We start from the raw sequence: 19,488 nt of genomic DNA, 5'->3' as shown, positions 1-19,488 counted from the left end.
GTGGAGTGAAACACCAACGTGAGAAGTGTTTAATAGGCAGCCTGTCCCCATTCACAATTTAACATGCACAAGTTTCCTTTTGAAAATAGCAGATCCACAAGCGCGAAGTGCTTGAGATGAAATAGCTTGTGAGCTTGTAGATCGGCAATTTCCAAATGGCTGAGCTGTATGCAGGGCTGAAGTGGTTCTGCAGCAATTATCTACATCTGCAAAGTAAACAGTAACCAAAGTTCTCAAGGTGTTTTGCAGGGGCAGAAGCACACTGTCTGCCTCTGAGATGTATGCAGTGGAAGTAAAAATACAGGTAGCTATAAGGGCTTTTTAAAATAACAATACCTCAAGACTGTACATAAGCACAATACTGGACTTCATGTACTTGGTCACCTTGCACCAGGGCCTTAACGCCGAAGCACATAGGCCTATACAGTATAATTTTACTGTTAATATGGAATTTTGGAAGAATAGTCTCCACCAAGGTGTAGACTAGTGGATGCTCCTTAATAAACAAACAAACAGGACTTACAGAGACCTTCATTCATTCGGATGACATACATATAACATACATATAACATACATATAAAAACACATATGACACACTGTAGTACTATTTAGGGGGCATCCCTAGGCTGCAGAGCCAGCCGTTCACGTCACCTCGCTTGGATGCTGGAGCTAAACATGTATTATTTTTGATCAAGGCCCCATTTAGGGTCCTTCACGTCACCTCGCTCGGATGCTGGAGCTAAACCTACCGCTCGGACCCAGAGAGCGTCCTCCAAAGGCCCGTTTACGGTCTTTCACGTCACCTCGCTCGGATGCTGGAGCTACACATGTATTATTTTTTACACCAAGGCCCCATATAGGGTCCTTCACGTCACCTCGCTCGGATGCTGGAGCTAAACATAGGCTATACGCTATCTTTTCCTTTGAACCCGGCGTTCGGGGCCGTTGCCGGGAGGATAATCGGTCCACCCAGCCAACCTAACGGGACATCTTGTAGTATTTTTGGGGTCTTCCCTAAGCCGCGGACCCAGCTTACATATAACCTGTAGTTTTTTGGGGGTCTTCCCTAAGCCGCAGTCTCAGCTTACCTGTAGTATTTTTTTTTTCTTTTCTAAGACTTCACCACAAGCCTTAACAGTGTATTTGGGTTTCTTTCTAAGACTTCACCACAAGCCTTAACAGTGTATTTGGGTTTCTTTCTAAGACTTCACCACAAGCCTTAACAGTGTATTTGGGTTTATTTCTAAGACTTCACCACAAGCCTTAACAGTGTATTTGGGTTTCTTTCTAAGACTTCACCACAAGCCTTAACAGTGTATTTGGGTTTCTTTCTAAGACTTCACCACAAGCCTTAACAGTGTATTTGGGTTATTTCTAAGACTTCACCACAAGCCTTAACAGTGTATTTGGGTTTCTTTCTAAGACTTCACCACAAGCCTTAAGCAACCAGTTGTTCCTAAACGGCGTGGAACAACTGGCTCAGCCGAGCTTACCCCCTTATACGGGTTAAAAGTATTCTTTTCTGAAGCAACCGTCCACCCTCAGGCTCTCAGCCAGCCTCATTGTTTATTTTGTTATTATTTAGTGCAGACAAAACATACAAGACGAAACATACAAGATGAAACATACAAGACACTTCTAGGCTAAGCGCTGTCTTTTCCCATGAACCCGGCGTAGTTTCCGGATTAGAGAGCCGTGTAAACGCCACTTGTGTAGTGTCTCAGTAAACTATAGGATCATAGAACACAAAGAGACAGTGTAGTGTCTCAGTAAACTATAGGATCATAGAATACAGAGAGACAGTGTAGTGTCTCAGTAAACTATAGGATCATAGAATACAGAGAGACAGTGTAGTGTCTCAGTAAACTATAGGATCATAGAATACAGAGAGACAGTGTAGTGTCTCAGTAAACTATAGGATCATAGAATACAGAGAGACAGTGTAGTGTCTCAGTAAACTATAGGATCATAGAGTACATAGAGACAGTGTAGTGTCTCAGTAAACTATAGGATCATAGAATACAGAGAGACAGTGTAGTGTCTCAGTAAACTATAGGATCATAGAATACAGAGAGACAGTGTAGTGTCTCAGTAAACTATAGGATCATAGAATACAGAGAGACAGTGTAGTGTCTCAGTAAACTATAGGATCATAGAATACAGAGAGACAGTGTAGTGTCTCAGTAAACTATAGGATCATAGAATACAGAGAGACAGTTGCTGGGAGAATCAACTCGGTCCACCCAGCCACGCTAAAGCTGGCTCCAGACCAATCCAAATCGGCCCGATTTTGGGCCGAATTGGCTTCGGGAAGCGTCGGCCAGTCGGTTAGGGGTCCGTCGGGGGGTCCGTCGGGACCTTTTCGGCCGACCCAGAGCCGACCGAACATGTTCAGCTTTTTAGCCGACTGGTAGCGCAGTGGCAGTGACAACAGAGGGCTGTCGGTGTTGCCAGATTATGTGAGAGAAACAAGCGACCATGTCTAAGAAAACCTACATTCACTGTTTCTCGTGAGGGAGAGGGGGAGAGAAAGAGGGGGGAGAAAGAGAGAGAGAGAGGGAAAGAGAGAGAGGAAGGGAGAGAGGGGAGAGAAAGAGAAAGAGAGAGGGGAGGAAGACAGAGAGAAAGAGGGTGGGAGAAAGTGGGTGAGAGAGAGGGAGATACCAGGAGCGAGGGAGAGAGAGGAACGGAGAAAGCGGGAGGGAGAAAGAAAGGGAGAGAGACGGAGAGAGAAACGGAGGGAGAAAGAGGGAGGTAAAAAGCGGCAGAGAGAGAAGGAAAGAAAGAGAGAGGGAGAGACAGAGGGAGAGTGAAAGATTGAGAGGGAAAGAGCGAGCGAGAGATTGAGGAGAAGGAAAGAGGGAGAGAGAGAACGAGCAATTAAGTGAATTGCTTTCACCTGCTGCTGCTGCTGCTGTGCGGAGTGTGCTACAGGGCATATCTCCGCCAAGCCAGGGTGACCTACCCAGGCTCATGAAATTCATATTCAGGCATAGTAGCCAATTAGAATGAAATCTGCAAAAACGGACTCATATACTGATACAGAACCATATATTGGCTATATATTATGGCTGTCGGGTGGAAATCTTGTATGTTCCTTTTTTATTATTATTTAAAAAACATTTAAAATCGTGAAAATAGCCAATCTACAAGCTGTAATTATTAATAATTAAGAAATACTATATTTTAAAGAGTGAAAAATCAACTAAAGTCATTATTAGTGCAAGTTCATTCACATTTCATTTGAATGAAAATAACTTGTGGGTAAAATACATTCTGTGAATCTAATGTGATTAATGTGACCCCTACTTCAGTCAGTGAAGTCCAGGGCTGAATGTGACATATTGAGACCTATATAACTAAATATTGGTCATTTGCCAACACATTATTTTGTGAAATAAATGGGTAATATTTCACAGATAGTTATACTATTCTTATAATATATTAAAATACAATCATCCTTAACCTTCAAGTTAAATGCATTATTTCCGTGGACTTAAAAATCATTTTTGGACTTAAAAATCTTTATTATTTTTTTGGATGGCCTTCCTGCCCTGGCAGGAAGGCCGGGCAGGGCCTTTGTGCCCTCCAAAAAATTACAACACCAAAGGCCAAGTGGCCTTGCCCCTAAAATGACGAAATTCCAGGCTTGAATGCAATAGATGTACTCTGAGTCTGTTACAAGTAAAAGTCCGGAATTCAACATTTACTTGAGTAAAAGTACTAAAGTATTGGTATAAAAATGTACTTAAAGTACCAAAAGTAAAAGTACAAAAATGTTTGAAAATAGCAGATCTACAAGCTCAGAACGCGTGCATCGCAACACGTTGTGAGCTTGTAGATCTGCTATTTTCAAATAGCTTATAGGTATAAAATAGGGCTAAAGTGGTTAATGTATGTTTCATAATGATTTATATCTGCAAAGTAACTAGTAACTAAACATTTCAAATAATTGTTGTGGAGTACAAGTATAGACAATTGGAAATACTCCAGTAAAGTAAAAGTACCTCAAAATTGTACTTAAGTACAGTACTTGAGTAAATGTACTAGTTACTTTACACCACTGCACGTCAGTGAAGAAAAAACGCTGGGAACATCCCTAAGTGGCTTTGCAGGGAAACAAGCCCAAAGTCGCTTATAATAAGCAGACCTGGCAACGCTGGCACGCTAAAAGTCAAATTAGCACATGAATGGCCAGTCGGCTGACAGACTTAAATGGCAACTTTTGCCAACCGAATACCAGTCTGTTGCAGTCTGGAGTAGTCTGCAATAGTCTGGACGAGTCTGTTTGGTGCGGAGTTGCCTTAACAGGACATCATGGGGTATAGGAAGTACAGAGCCTAAGTATTAATACACAAAGGTCATTCAATCTGCTGTTCAGTGGTGACTTCACATGCATGCAATCATTTTTACACATTATCTTTAACAATTGACCTAAATTTGATATAATACAATTCACATATAGCACCGCGTGTACCCTTCCTGGGGCCCCAAGGAATTGTAGCACATAGTGTATGGGCGAATTGTTATTTGGATCTTATGGATCCAGCGGTCGTCTGGACTGGACAGGGTCACGGTCGGGGTCACCTGAAGTTCTTATCTATTACATTCAGTATATCAACGCTGTGGCTATCAAGGCCTGTCTTCTGACTGCACTCTATAAAGTAAAGGTTGACGGCCCAAGGTTCCACAATGGACCATCAACAGCAACGATATGCAAAAAAGGAAACACAGCTGCTATAATAGAACAGTGAGAATCATGTAGATCTCAGGATTCACATGGAAACGGTGTGGCTCCAATGATGATCTCTGACTTCATGTGACCACATGGATTCTACATCGTGGAGACATTTACATCAACTGGATTCCATTACTGTGTGCGTGTGCGTGTGTGTGTGTGTGTGTGTGGAGGGGGGATAGGCTACAGAAGTGATCACAGCACTTACGAATGTTGTGTCATGCAGTGTGTAGTCTGATATTGTGTGTGAAGCAGCCTAGCCCTGAGACATGACTGTCATACCATGACAGTCATGTCGATAAGTACCCGTATCTCCCGTATTGTTCAATAAAAAGGTGCGCATTTGAGTGACTGATACAGTGATACAGAACCATATAGGCTATATATAACGTCGCTGTCAGGTGGAAACCTTGTATATCCTTAAAAAAAATGAACAAAAATTAAAACAGTGAAAATAGCCGATCTACAAGCTCACAATGCATTGTATCTCGACACGTATGGAGCTTGTAGATCTGCTATTTTTATTCTTATAGTGCGACACTCTTGAATGATGAAGTAGGGCATTTATGAACAAACATAAAAAGTTGAAATATGGAAATACAAGGTTTCTGCCCGACAGCGACAATATATGACTTAATAATTTGCATTTATCCATCAAAACATTATTTATGTTTATTTGTATGGACTTCAAAATGGTCTGTGGAATGTAAAATAAGAGCACTGTTGGCCTATAATGTGTCATTTTCACTGTTGCTACACTTAAAAATATAAAATAACAAGTGTTAACGCATAGTCATATTCATAGCTATTTAGATATTTGTCATAAATATTGAGGTATGAATTTTTTTATCGGACAGCCCCGTAATTCGAAAGTAAAAAAATATGTTTAATTGAACGGTAATTCAAATTTTACCTATCATTTCGTAAAGGACGATTTACTTTTCGGGCAAGTGGGCAAGACCTGTGGGCAAGTAGAAAATGACCTGTACTTGCCCGACGGGCAAGTGCCTCTGAGACCTTAGTGTAGCAGGATGGGCGTTGGTTCCCACTCTACCCACGGCCCATCCTCCGCCCACTCATCAGTGGGCTGATTGGTAACAGTATTAAAGCAACGCACCTCCCAAACACAGTTAGCTGTCTGTCAATCCACACTGGTCCATTATCAGTCCAGGCTGGCCTGTTGGGCCCGCCTGTGCTCTCATCGCGCATTAGCGCAGGTATGTCTCTCCATCTTGCTGTTTATGCACTTTGCTTTATGCTGCGTGGTACATGGTCGTGAACTTGACCATGACAGTTTATTGACCCTTTGTAGTCCCGGTGCGTGTCTCCCATCTACTGGTGTTTCGCTCCGGGCGTGCGGTGCTGCTTCACGCTGCACAAAGTGGTACGTTGGTGGTCCTCCTTCTCCGCAGTATAACAAGTTAATTCTATATCAGGCAGACACTATAATAATCATGGCCTTTATCATTACTACAGTTTATGCCTACCGGTGTCCGCCGCTGCAAGCAAGCCATCGTGGCTTCCGCCTTTGCTGCATAGCGGTACGTTACTGTCTGTCTCTCTGCTCCTGTCTTAGTGAATATTAGTATTATAAATTGGTAGAATGACACGGCCGCTTGTCGTTTCAGGCACCGTGATACCTGCTGCTGCTTTGCTGCTTTTGAATTACCCACGCATGCATTACGAACCCTTTCACATGGACACTCCACGCTGAGGTTCCCCTCCCCCCGTTCCTAAACGGCGTGGAACAACTGGCTCAGCCGAGCTTACCCCCTTATACGGGTTAAAAGTATTATTTTCTGACGCAACCGTCCACCCTCAGGCTCTCAGCCAGCCTCATTGTTTATTTTGTTATTATTTAGTGTTATTGCTTTCGTTATGTTTATTTAGTGTTATTGCTTATTTTGTTTATTTAGTGTTGTTATTTTGTTTGGTTTATTTTGGTACAACTAGGCCTACAGACAGCATCCTATTATAGTGTATATATATATATATATATATATATATATATATATATATATATATATATATATATATATATATATTTTTTTTTTTTTATTTATTATCACCAATACTATTATACATAATCCAGTTACATCTATTTCCCCTGCACTGCCTAAACCATATTTCCTGTCTTACAGGCCTGTGGCTGGGGACTCCTCGGTGTGAGAGAGCAGGTGACAGCTGCCCAGTTGGGTTGGTGGTAATTCCCCCCCTCTTTTGCTGTGCTTGGTGTGAAATCAGTTTAGTTTGTTTGTGGTTCCATATTGGGGTGCCCCTCCTCTGGGTCAGCCGGCCTGCTCGTTCTCCCCCTTAAACCCCCAGTACTGGCCCTATAGGCACTTAGTTTTATTATTAAGTGCATTGTCTTGTTTTTAGCTTATTAAATGTGTTGCTACTTTTATTATTGATGAGTTTACCCTGTTATACATTACAATAAAGCTTTTTGTACATTTGTCTAAAACACTGTTTCTGCCTTTTAATCATTAATGTACAACAAACTTGTGTAAGGAGTAATAGATGTTCAGGTGGTTGGTTTACATTATCAATATTTCCTGGGGTGCAACTCCCCAGGTGGCGTAGTTGGCTATATTATATAATTATCGATACCGCCCTGCTACATTAGTGTCAACCCCTGAAATCTAGTTTATGTACATGTGAGAGTTGGCAATGTAAAAAAACACCACTATAAACCAGGGGGACTCGGCACCACGACGCTTGTGAACCATGGCTATGTAGCAGACATACCTGCAGTGTGTAGTTTGATGTTGTGTGTGTAACAGACATACCATGCAGTGTGTAGTTTGATGTTGTGTGTGTAACAGACATACCTGCAGTGTGTAGATCGATGTCCAGCAGTTTGTTTTGTTTCTCCAGCAGAGTTTCTAGTGTCTCTATCTCTCTCTGGAAGAGGTTGCACATGAACTCTGCAGCCGCACTGAGGCGCTCCAACACAAACACTCTGACAAGCTTCACACAACAAACATCAGCACCACGCTGCTGTTTGTCCAAAACACACAATATCTCCTCTCCCACCGACGTCATGTGTTCATTTATCTTCAGCCGTACAGACTCCATTGTTTTTACCTCCATTATGAGATGTTTTTCACCTCGTTTTTCACCTCCTTTATGAGACGTTTTTCACCTCCTTTATGAGACGGTTTTCACCTCCTTTATGAGGAGACTGTTTTCACCGTAATCACAACACGCAGTAACTTCCGGGTCAACGTGTTTCACACATGCGCATTGAAGGATCCAGCCACTGTTGCCTTCTTAGTGCCTTTCGCCTCCTGGTGGAAGAGGTGTGTAAGTGAAGATAGAGCCTCCTGTAGCTGTGGAATGACATTGTGTCCTCCCTCACTGTGAGTTGTGTGTTTAATCTGAACTGACGGTCAAGCTTTTATTGTCTCACATGAGACTGCTAAGGGGGCGGGGGTTGACACACACACACACACACACACACACACACACACACACACACACACACACACACACACACACACACACCTTATTGTCTCCGCCAGGCCGAAAGGCATGGCGAGAGAGTATGTTTTGCACCCTGTCCGTGTGTCCGTGTGTCCGTCCGTCATTCTGTCTGTGTACAGCTAATCTCCGGCACCGTTGACTTGATCGCAGCAAAACTGTGCACACACACTCCCTCGATGCCAATTCAGAATCTCTGCCCAAATTCTTCACATGGGCCTGTTATAGCGCCACCAGGAGGCCGATTTGTGCAAAACTTATTTTTTGACAGTACTCCTACAGATTCGGTACACAGTATCTCTATAGTCATTAAACAAAAACTGTCTTTCAGATTTTTCATATTCCATCCTGATTGGCTAAAAATGGCTTCTAAAGTTTGCAGGAGTGCTCCGTTTTGAACAAAATGCCTCAAATCATGAACACACCATGCAATTTCCTTGAAACTTTGCACGCATATTTCCACTATGCCGAGGAATAAATGGCACTTGAAAATATTCAAATCAGCCTCATGGTGGCGCTATAACAGGCCGATTCGTGTTTTTACCTATAACTGCACCGATTTTTCCCATCTGCCTTTTATAGCGCCACTAGGAGGCCGACTTATGTAAAACACATTTTATTATATTACTCCTTCCGATTGTATCCAAATTTCACGCAAATCGGTACACATGATCTCTATAGTCATGCGATCAAGACGCATGTGTTTGATTTTTCATATTCCATCCTGATTGACATCTAAAGTTTGCAGTAGTGGCTTGTTTTGAACAAAATGCCGCAAATCATGAACAAAGCATCCGATTGCGGTCAAACTTTGCACGCACATTCACACTATGTTGAGGAGCAAATGCCACCCTTTTAACGTTAGACTGTTATAGCGCCACCAGCAGGTCTAATTTAGCAACAAAAAAAAATTGAACAAAATGCATCAAATAATGAATGCAGTGTCCGATTGCCGTGCAAAACCTAAGAACAAATGGCACTGCGACAGCGCAGTCGGTAGCGCTGTCGCCTCACAGCTAGAAGGTCCTGGGTTCGATTCCCGCAGGGGGCGCTGGGTGCGTGTTCTCTCCTCCGCGTCAGTTTGCATGTTCTCCCCGTGTTCCCTAGGGTAGGTACCCTCACAAAAACATGCAGTAATCCTGGTCACTATACTGCCTCCCCCTGGCCAGCCGGGGCGCCTGATGGAGGGGAAAGGAACTGGTTGGAATAACGTGTTCCTTCCACGCGTTACGTCCAACCAGGGAAACTCTCCCCTGTCAGGTGACAAGAAGGTCAGTTGGCTCTCATGCATTGAAGGAGGCATGAGCTCGGCCCTGGCCTCCCTAGGTTGGCAGAAGGAAGGTAGTGCCCAGGATTACATAGACAATTGGCACTGGGTGTAAAAAAATATGGTTACAAAATCGTGGGATAAAAATTTTAAGTAAAAAAAAGGAGAGGAGATTTAAACGAGTATTTTAAGCAGTATCGTCTCAAAACCATAAAGTGTCTCCAAATCCCTGTCTGCAGATGCTCACTCTAATCAATAAAATAAACTAGGGATCCTTTAGTTTAGGGTGTTTCAGGGGGACCCCAGAGAAATGTGCTAACCACATGAACCCTTGCAACCCTATTCTGGGCATGTATTAATAGGCATTCACATTCACAGAAAATGGCCAATCCAAAAGCTCACAGTGTGTTGCAATTCAACACTTTGTGTGCTTTTACATCGGCTAATGTGGTCAAAGATTTGGTGAGGGGGGAGGGGGGAGGGGGGAGGGGCAGTCAACAAAGTGGTTCATATAGCATCAAAAATCATGACTACTTTAACCTGTTTTATACTTAGGATAAAATTGTGTGGTACATTGTGAGCTTGTAGATCAGCTATTTACAAAAATAAATCTGACAAAAAGAATATTCTTGAAAATGTTATCACAGATCACAGAGTAGAGCTGAGAGGAGGTGGGAGGAGGTGTTTCTCCACTCCAAGACAAAAGGGAGGTGTTACTGTATACTCCCAAAACAACACACTGTCCAGCAAATGTGTCGATGAAATGAAATTTGTCCCTGAGCAAGACTCTTAACCCCTAATTGCTCACAGGCCCTCATTGGAAACAAGACCGCAAGGACTTTCATGAGCGGCCCTGTTAAAGGAATTATCCTTCTTTATGTGCAGAAGGAGCACGTTCAGTGAGACTCATTACGCCAATGAGACTCATTACGGTAGGTTATTCCTACCTGTGGCCATTAAACTTGGGGCATTTAATCGACTGGATTGTACAAATTATATTTAACCAGGGAACAGAACAGAATACCAGGACGCCACCCTGGGATCTTCACTCACAGAATACCACAAAATTCTGTTCAGAATACCCAGCATCAGGTTTAAAAGAGGAGCAGAGAAGTGTTTCCAGTAAAAAATATATGCTATTACATAACTCCATTTGACAAGATGTTTATTTCTGGAAACCGAATCTAAGGATATTTGTGTTATTATGAATGTTTTCAGTCCAATATTGTCGGTCCATAATACCTTTACTTTCTATGTACTGTAGGTATGGAGATCACAGTGAAAAAAAGTGTTCTCTCTTTGTATTTATTTGAATATATTGCAATGATGAAGATTAACTATCAATCATTTAGCTGGGGACCCCCTGGAACCCTGCCAATGACCTCTAGGTCCCCAAACCCCTACATTGAGATCCACTTATCTCGCATATAAAGTAGAGACACCATGATTGATATACTTATGTCTGTTCTGTGCATCTCATGTGCTTGGTTGTTGAAAAAACTCAACATTTAAAAGTACTGAAACAATGTAATTCACTAGCAAACACTCCCCCACTCTGTATGCAGTGCAAAAGCCCTTGATGAGCCAAATCCTGAAAAAGATCTCTTCTCGACACCATAAAGAGTCTCCAAATCCCTGTCTGCAGATTTTCACTCTAAATTATACCCCCCAAAAAATGCAACAAAATGTGCGAACCACATGAACCCTAGTAGTAGCAACCCTATTCTGGGCATGTCATAATAGGCAAACATTCAGAGAAAATAGGCATATTTTAACCTGTTTTATACTAGGATATTTGATATTTGAACATGTGTTTAGATTTGGGAATATTCTTGAAGAATGTCATCACAGATCTCAGATCATCACTTTATTTTATTCACACACCAGCGTAGACTAACCTTGTTTATCATCTGAACTGACCAGTATATTGGACAAAATAATTTGATCACTTTGGAAATTAACTATTAACATCTTGAGGTTTGCTTTCTCTGGTGAAGACAAAACAGTCAGCATGTTGATGAAGACATTGAAACGTGTGTCTATGTGCATTTCTGATGAAGGCCCATCACCACCATCATCATCATCATCAAGGTGTCTTTTGTTATGAGCCTTTCACATTGAAATGGATCCTGACTACAGTTAACTGGAGGAGAGCTGGGAGGAGGTGGGAGGAGGGGTTTCTCCACTCCCAAGACAAAAGGGAGATGTTACTATTTTACGACATGAAGAAGAACCAGAATACGACCACAGACATCAAAAGCCAATAAGAAAGAGTTTCCCCCGATCGCCTCGCCTCGCCACACACGCACACGCCCCTCTCTCTCTCTCACACACACACACACACACACACACGCCCGCCCAGCTGTGTTTTTCATGTAATCCGTACCGTAGCGGTACAATCTTTGTCACGTAGGCTTGTAGCCTACATGAATGACATATTATGATACCAATCACATCGCCATGAATGGAATACGTTTGTATATCAATTTATTTAACCCATACCGAGCAGTGCACAAGCAGTCATGTAGGATATTCCCTGTGAGACTCAGACGGGCGGCAGTGATTCGTCACCGTGCCGCCACGTTAATAAGAGATTGGAGCGTCGGGTTTATATCCTTAACCCAGCCAGGTTGTAGTCTTCAAAATTCTCTATGATAACTCCATAACATAGGACAAGCTACTGTACGTTTGTACACCACACTGTCCATGAAAAGATCGTCGGGAGTCCCGAAAATGCGCTCGCAGAAGCGCTGTATATTTTGAAAATAGCAGATCTACAAGCTCACAACGCATTGCGATGCGACCCGTTTTTGAGCTTGCAGATCTGCTATTTTAAAATAGCCAATGCAACTGAATGACTGTTAAGGCAGTTTGTTTAAATTACTTTATAAAATTTTATATTTTCACAGGGATTATTTATTAGTGTAGATATACATTTAGGAGTGGATTATGTGTCCAGATGCCTGTCAGACAGTCAGACAATGCTGCTCCGCAGGTCTAGAATGGAATAAACGGGCGCAGCCAACGTCAACAACTGGTCTCGACCAGACGTGAGATCTCAGCGTACGGTAGGATGAAGCCCACGTCAGGATATATTGATAAATGCCGAAAGGTGCGGTGATCTCGCCATACGCCCATTATTTGGGCTGCACCGCGTTGATAAATGAGGGCCACTGTCTAGTTGATTACGAATGCACTATATGCGCAGAAGGAGCACGTTCAGTGAGAGACTCATTACACCAAAATATACCACTGGGAGCCACAGGAGGTCATTCCTACATGTGGCCATTAAATTTGACAACGCTTAGGAGGCATTTAATCGACTGGATTGTACACATTATATTTAACCAGGGCACTTAGGCCCAAAAAATATATCATTTCCCCCAAGGGATAAAAGGGGGATTTGAGTCTATAAAAACACCTCTATAAAGACACAAAACTTTGTAGAATATAAAGATGTAATCAAACTAAGTGACAATGTACACTATCTCCCTAGCATCTACCATATTATGTACTATGATATTGTAACAATCTAAACAACACACATGTCAACACACAGTGAACAGCTACACAAACCCAGCAGCTTGTCAGCACTTACATACTGCAACATTATATATTGAATAACAATGAACATAATAATTGTTAGATGAATATGAATGAATATGAATTGTTAAATCCTGACAAATGTGGACATACACAGTGATGCGCATATTGTACTACCAGTAACTGAGTAAGTACATGAGTTGAAGTGAATAATGCTATAAAGATAGATACATTAAATAAAGACGATCATGTTGAATAGAAAATAAGATCCATATACAAGATAAAACAAAAATACATCACAAGAAACTGTTAATGTTTGTTACTTTATTCAGTCATTTTGATAATGTCAGATTATGTGATTCCTTTGCTTTAGTATCCTTGTCATCCTGGATTAGACTGAATGATCATTAAGTCTTAAACTAAAGACATTCCCCCTGTATGAGTCCTCATGTGTCTTTTTAGATTACCCAATTCAGCAAAGCCTTTACCACAAACTGCACAAGAATAGGGCTTTTCGCCTGTATGAGTTCTCATGTGTCTTTTTAGATCATTTGAGATAACACAACCTTTACCACATACTGTACAAGAAAATGGCTTTTCGCCTGTATGAGTCAACATGTGTGTTTTTAGATCACCCTTGAGAGCACAGCCTTTACCACATACTGTGCAAGAAAAGGGCTTTTCGCCTGTATGTATCCTCATGTGTCTTTTTAGATCACCCTTTTGAGCACAGCCATTACCACATACTGTACAACTAAAGGGTTTTTCCCCTGTATGAGTCCTCATGTGTGTTTTTAGATCACCCTTGAGAGCAAAGCCTTTACCACATACTGTACAAGAAAAGGGCCTTTCGCCTGTATGAGTCATCATGTGTCTTTTTAGATAACTTGTGCGAACAAAGCCTTTATCACAAACTGTACAAGAAAAGGGCTTTTTGCCTGTATGAATCATCATGTGTGTTTTTAGATCAGCCTTGCGAGCACAGCCTTTACCACAAACTGTGCAAGAAAAGGGCTTTTCGCCTGTATGTATCCTCATGTGTATTTTTAGATCACCCTTTTGAGCACAGCCATTACCACATACTGTACAACTAAAGGGTTTTTCCCCTGTATGAGTCCTCATGTGTGTTTTTAGATCACCCTTGTGAGCAAAGCCTTTACCACATACTGTACAAGAAAAGGGCCTTTCGCCTGTATGAGTCATCATGTGTTTTTTTAGATTTCCTTTTCTATTAAACATTTTGCCACATTCTGTACAACTAAAACTTTTCTTCCCTGTGAGACTCCTCATGGAGTGAGTTTGTTTCAATGATTTCAGGTCCTGGGACAGCTTGCACTGTCCTCCCACATTTTGTGTCTTGTGTGATTTTAGTGTGTTTATAGCTGACTGATCTCCCCTAGTCTCCTCCCACTCATCACTGTCTTCAGTGTCTGATTCAGAACAGTGTGAAGAGAGGAGCTGGACATCACTAGTTGGTTGTGATGTTCCACAGTCCTCTAAATCAGCTTTTGTTTTCATGTGTTCAGTTGAGGTGCTGGCTACAGGCTCTATCTCTCTGTTTTCATCATCATCTTCACTTTTCACTGCTAGTAATATCAACGTTGACCCACCAGCCTCTTCTGGTCTTTCAAGTAGCTCCTCCTGTTCTTCTTTAATCTGTGGATGTTCTGGTTCCTCCTGAACCAGATTGGGGCTCTGCTCCTCTTCAGGTGAAACCTCCTCTTTACACACAGGTACGCGCAGGAAGTCTAATAAAAAGATACAATGAGACTCTATAAAAGGTTTGAATCTTGTAACGCCACTGCATTATCTCAGTCACCAGTTGTGGCAGGAAAAACAACAAGATTACTCTTTGCCCATATCTTACAAATATTTTATTTGATGGTGCACTGACTGCAATCTGTGCTGCAAAGAGTGTCCGTTGTTTGTTTACATTGCATCTCTCATAGAAGATGCGAGACAAGCTGAATGAGAGGTGAATTAGAGGCAATCCCTATTATTTTTTAAAGTAAATATTTGTAAATGTTAGATCAGTGAGTCTTCTGCAGCTGGTTAGTTAGTACTGAAGTAGAATTAACTGCACGGCTTCAGTGAACCCATTCATTCTTTTACAACCGAACCATGGTCCTATTCATAGTACATTTAGATAGATGCAGGGGTCAATGCATTCTCAGTACCGGCCCACTTTCACCAATAAAATAAATCAAGAGAGAGTGCTTAAAACTTACTGAGATCCAGGTGGTCTTCAGATTCCTGTTTAAGGTGGTCTTCAGTTTCCTGTTTAATAGAAACAGTCCTTCCTGGAGAACTGATCTTCACCTGCAGACTGGACTCCACACACTGGTCTGGAATGAAGGAATACAATACGCACTTTAATAATAAGGACTTTGATGTGATATAAATAAGGACTTTATTAATAAGGACTAGGATGTGACATGAATAAGGTCACTATATAGAGACTATATACATTTATAATATTAAACTATATAAGTTAATACTAATATTGTTGCTGTGAGGTGGAAACCTATTGTCCAAACTGTTACTTTTCAGAATTCAAATTCAAAAATAGCAGATGAAAAGCTTGTACATCGGCTAATTTGCTACTATGATGAATTAGGAAATTAATTTACAAAAATATAATATTAAAAGGGTTAAAATATGGAGATAAAAGGTTTCTGCCCGACAGCAACGATATGCAAAAAAGGAAACACAGCTGCTATAATAGAACAGTGAGAATCATGTAGATCTCAGGATTCACATGGGAACGGTGTGGCTCCTATGATGATCTCTGACTTCATGTGACCACATGGATTAAGATTCTCCATCGTGGAGACAGATTTACATCAATTGGATTAACAACTAACAACACCTCACCATGGCTTTTTGCCTGTATGAATCATCATGTGTGTTTTTAGATCAGCCTTGCGAGCACAGCCTTTACCACAAACTGTGCAAGAAAAGGGCTTTTCGCCTGTATGTATCCTCATGTGTATTTTTAGATCACCCTTTTGAGCACAGCCATTACCACATACTGTACAACTAAAGGGTTTTTCCCCTGTATGAGTCCTCATGTGTGTTTTTAGATCACCCTTGTGAGCAAAGCCTTTACCACATACTGTACAAGAAAAGGGCCTTTCGCCTGTATGAGTCATCATGTGTTTTTTTAGATTTCCTTTTCTATTAAACATTTTGCCACATTCTGTACAACTAAAACTTTTCTTCCCTGTGAGACTCCTCATGGAGTGAGTTTGTTTCAATGATTTCAGGTCCTGGGACAGCTTGCACTGTCCTCCCACATTTTGTGTCTTGTGTGATTTTAGTGTGTTTATAGCTGACTGATCTCCCCTAGTCTCCTCCCACTCATCACTGTCTTCAGTGTCTGATTCAGAACAGTGTGAAGAGAGGAGCTGGTCATCACTAGTTGGTTGTGATGTTCCACAGTCCTCTATATCAGCTTGTGTTTTCATGTGTTCAGTTGAGGTGCTGGCTACAGGCTCTGTCTCTCTGTTTTCATCATCATCTTCACTTTTCACTGCTAGTAATTTCAACATTGACCCACCAGCCTCTTCTGGTCTTTCAAGTAGCTCCTCCTGTTCTTCTTTAATCTGTGGATGTTCTGGTTCCTCCTGGACCAGATTGGGGTTCTGCTCCTCCTCAGGTGAAACCTCCTCTTTACACACAGGAACGCGCCAGAAGTCTAGGAAAAAGATACAATGACTCTATAAAAAGGTTTGAATCTTGTACCTCCACTGCAGACAATAATTGGCGGCCATTTTTTGATTGATAGCAATTAAACATATTTCCACAACTAGGACTTCTTAGGACTTTTAGTATGTTGTTCTGGTGACCTAATAGACGTGGTCTGTGAAGAAATGTACAATTACTTTGAGGTGAAACACTAGTCTGCCTGGACTATTGGCCAATAGGAATATTTTGGCATATCGTCCAATCTTAATACTATCCTGTAAAACTTTACTACAGGTTTGAACTCCCCATAAATAAAACAGTATAAACCTATCCTATACAACTTTACTACAAGTTGTTAAGTAAATAGAACATTACATACCTATCCTGTACAACTTTACTTTACTTGTACTTAACTTACTAAATAAAACATGATAAACCTACTACAGGTTGTAAAGTAGATAAAACAGCACATACCTAACCTGTACAACTTTACTACAGGTTGTAAATTAAACAGTACATACCTATCCTGTACAACTTTACAACAGGTTGCATCGTTGCATCAAACGGTCCACATCCCTGGTCCGTCTCTCGCTGTTCCTCTGGAAATGTTGAATATGTTTGGGAGGCCATCTCTCTATATACTGTAGACCTCTCCCTGTGGTGCTCTGTGGACATCACCAGTAGAAAGAATTTTTACCTTACATATACCATGTAATCAAATCCAACTATAGATGTTTACCAGGTTCTGTTCAGCTGAAAGGTGCAGTCACTAGGTATGCTAAGTGCTAAAATAATTGACTCCATTCTGCATAGCCAATCTAACATCTCAAAATGTGTGGCCTTTTGATGCGTTGTGAGCTTGTAGATCAACTCATTTAGCTATTTAAAAAAACAAAAGTTAAGTGATTTGTGGGTCCCACTGTTTCGGATTTAATGTCGGCTAGTTGAACAGGTATTGTATTCATGTGTTCAGTTGAGGTGCTGGCTACAGGCTCTGTCTCTCTGTTTTCATCATCATCTTCACTTTTCACTGCTAGTAATGTTAATGTTGACCCACCAGCCTTTTCTGGTCTTTCAAATAGCTCCTCCTGTTCTTCTTTAATCTGTGGAGGTTCTGGTTCCTCCTGGACCAGATTGGGGCTCCGCTCCTCTTCAGGTGAAACCTCCTCTTTACACACAGGTACGTGCTGGAAGTCTAGGAAAAAGATACAACAAGACTATAAAAGGTTTGAATCTTGTAACTCCACTGCATTATCTCAGTGACCAGTTGTGAAAGGAAAAAGTATGAACAAGATTACTCTTTGCCCATACAAATATTTTATTTGATGGTGCGCTGACTGTGCTCTGTGCTGCAAATAGTGGCCGTTGTTTGTTTACATTGCAGCTCTCATAGAAGATGCGAGACAAGCTGAGTGAGAGGTGAATGAGAGGTCCCTATTATTTTTTTAAGTAAATACTTGTAAATGTTAGATCAGCAAGTCTTCTGCAGCTGGTTAGTTAATACTGAAGTAGAATAAACTGCACAGCTTCAGTGAACCCATTCATACTTTTACAACCAAACCATCGTCCTATTCATGGTACATTTAGAAAGATGCAGGGGTCAAAGCATCGATGTAGTCGCATTGTTAATGCTTAAATCGAAAAAATCTTTACACCCTAAGTACCGGCCCACTTTCACCAATAAAATAAATAAAGAGAGAGTGCTTAAAACGTACTGAGATCCAGGTGGTCTTCAGGTTCCTGTTTAAGGTGGTCTTCAGGTTCCTGTTTAATAGAAACAGTCCTGGCTGGAGAACTGATCTTCACCTGCAGACTGGACTCCACACACTGGTCTGGAATGAAGGAATAAAATATGCACTTTAATAATAAGGACTTTGATGTGATATAAATAAGGACTTTCATAATAAGAACTTTGATGTGACATGAATAAGGACTTTCATAATTAGGACTATGATGTCACATGAATAAGGACTAGAGACTAAATATAGAGACTATACATATTTATGATATTAAACTTTATAAGTAGGTATAATAGTATTGTTGCTGTGCGGTGGAAATCTATCATGTCCAAACTGTAACTTTTCAGGATTGAAATTCAGAAATAGCAGATCAAAAGCTTGTAGATCGGCAATTTTTGCTACTTTTGTGTGACACTGTAGTATGATGAATTAGGGCATTCATTTACCAAAAAAAAAACATAAAAAGGTTAAAATATGGAGATAGGTTTCTGCTACAGCTGCTATAATAGAACAGTGAGAATCATGTAGATCTCAGGATTCACATGGGAACGGTGTGGCTCCAATGATGATCTCTGACTTCATGTGACCACATGGATTAAGATTCTCGTGGAGACATATTTACATCAATTGGATTCAATAACTGTGTTTGTGTGTGTGTATGTGTGTGTGTGTGTGTGTGTGTGTGTGTGTGTGTGTGTGTGTGTGTGTGTGTGTGTGTGTCACAGCAGTGGGACGAGGAGTGGGACGAGGACTAAAGGTGAAAAAACATTTCAGTTAACTAAACTAAATAAAAACTAAAAGAAAAAAGATAACTAACTGAAACTATATTGTGTGTTTACAAAACTAACTAAAACTAACTGAAATTATAGTCAAAATGCCCTTCGTTTTAGTTTTTGTCAATATTTATAAGCCTTTTAGATTTAAATTAATTCGATTCATTTCCCCTGCGCAGTTCTACGTCAGTTGCAGTCACCGTTGGTCCGCTGACGTAGTCGCCCCAAAACACCGTCGCCCCAGTGAAAATCCGGCGG

At 41.2% G+C, this 19,488-nt stretch overlaps 2 protein-coding genes across 2 annotated transcripts in view; both read right to left on the bottom strand.

The window, feature by feature from the left end:
- Nucleotides 1-19,488, bottom strand: part of cdc42bpb (CDC42 binding protein kinase beta (DMPK-like)) — a 419,833-nt gene that overhangs the window by 128,738 nt on the left and 271,607 nt on the right. The window lies entirely within an intron of this gene.
- Nucleotides 1-19,488, bottom strand: part of LOC308103023 (uncharacterized protein) — a gene marked incomplete at its 3' end in the record, with an annotated part of 51,680 nt that overhangs the window by 22,320 nt on the left and 9,872 nt on the right. Inside the window, exons 2-3 of the mRNA XM_080452875.1 lie at nt 18,434-18,550; nt 17,776-17,913 (exon numbers count right to left, since the gene is read on the bottom strand). Coding sequence (XP_080309001.1) covers nt 17,776-17,913; nt 18,434-18,550 — 255 coding nt within the window. The remainder of the gene's footprint in view (nt 1-17,775; nt 17,914-18,433; nt 18,551-19,488) is intronic.

This window comes from Gymnoscopelus braueri (assembly GCF_963280865.1).
Source record: "Gymnoscopelus braueri genome assembly, chromosome: 16".
NCBI lineage: Eukaryota > Metazoa > Chordata > Actinopteri > Myctophiformes > Myctophidae > Gymnoscopelus > Gymnoscopelus braueri.
Note: the sequence above shows the minus strand (reverse complement) of the source record. Positions and strands in the feature narration are given on the sequence as shown.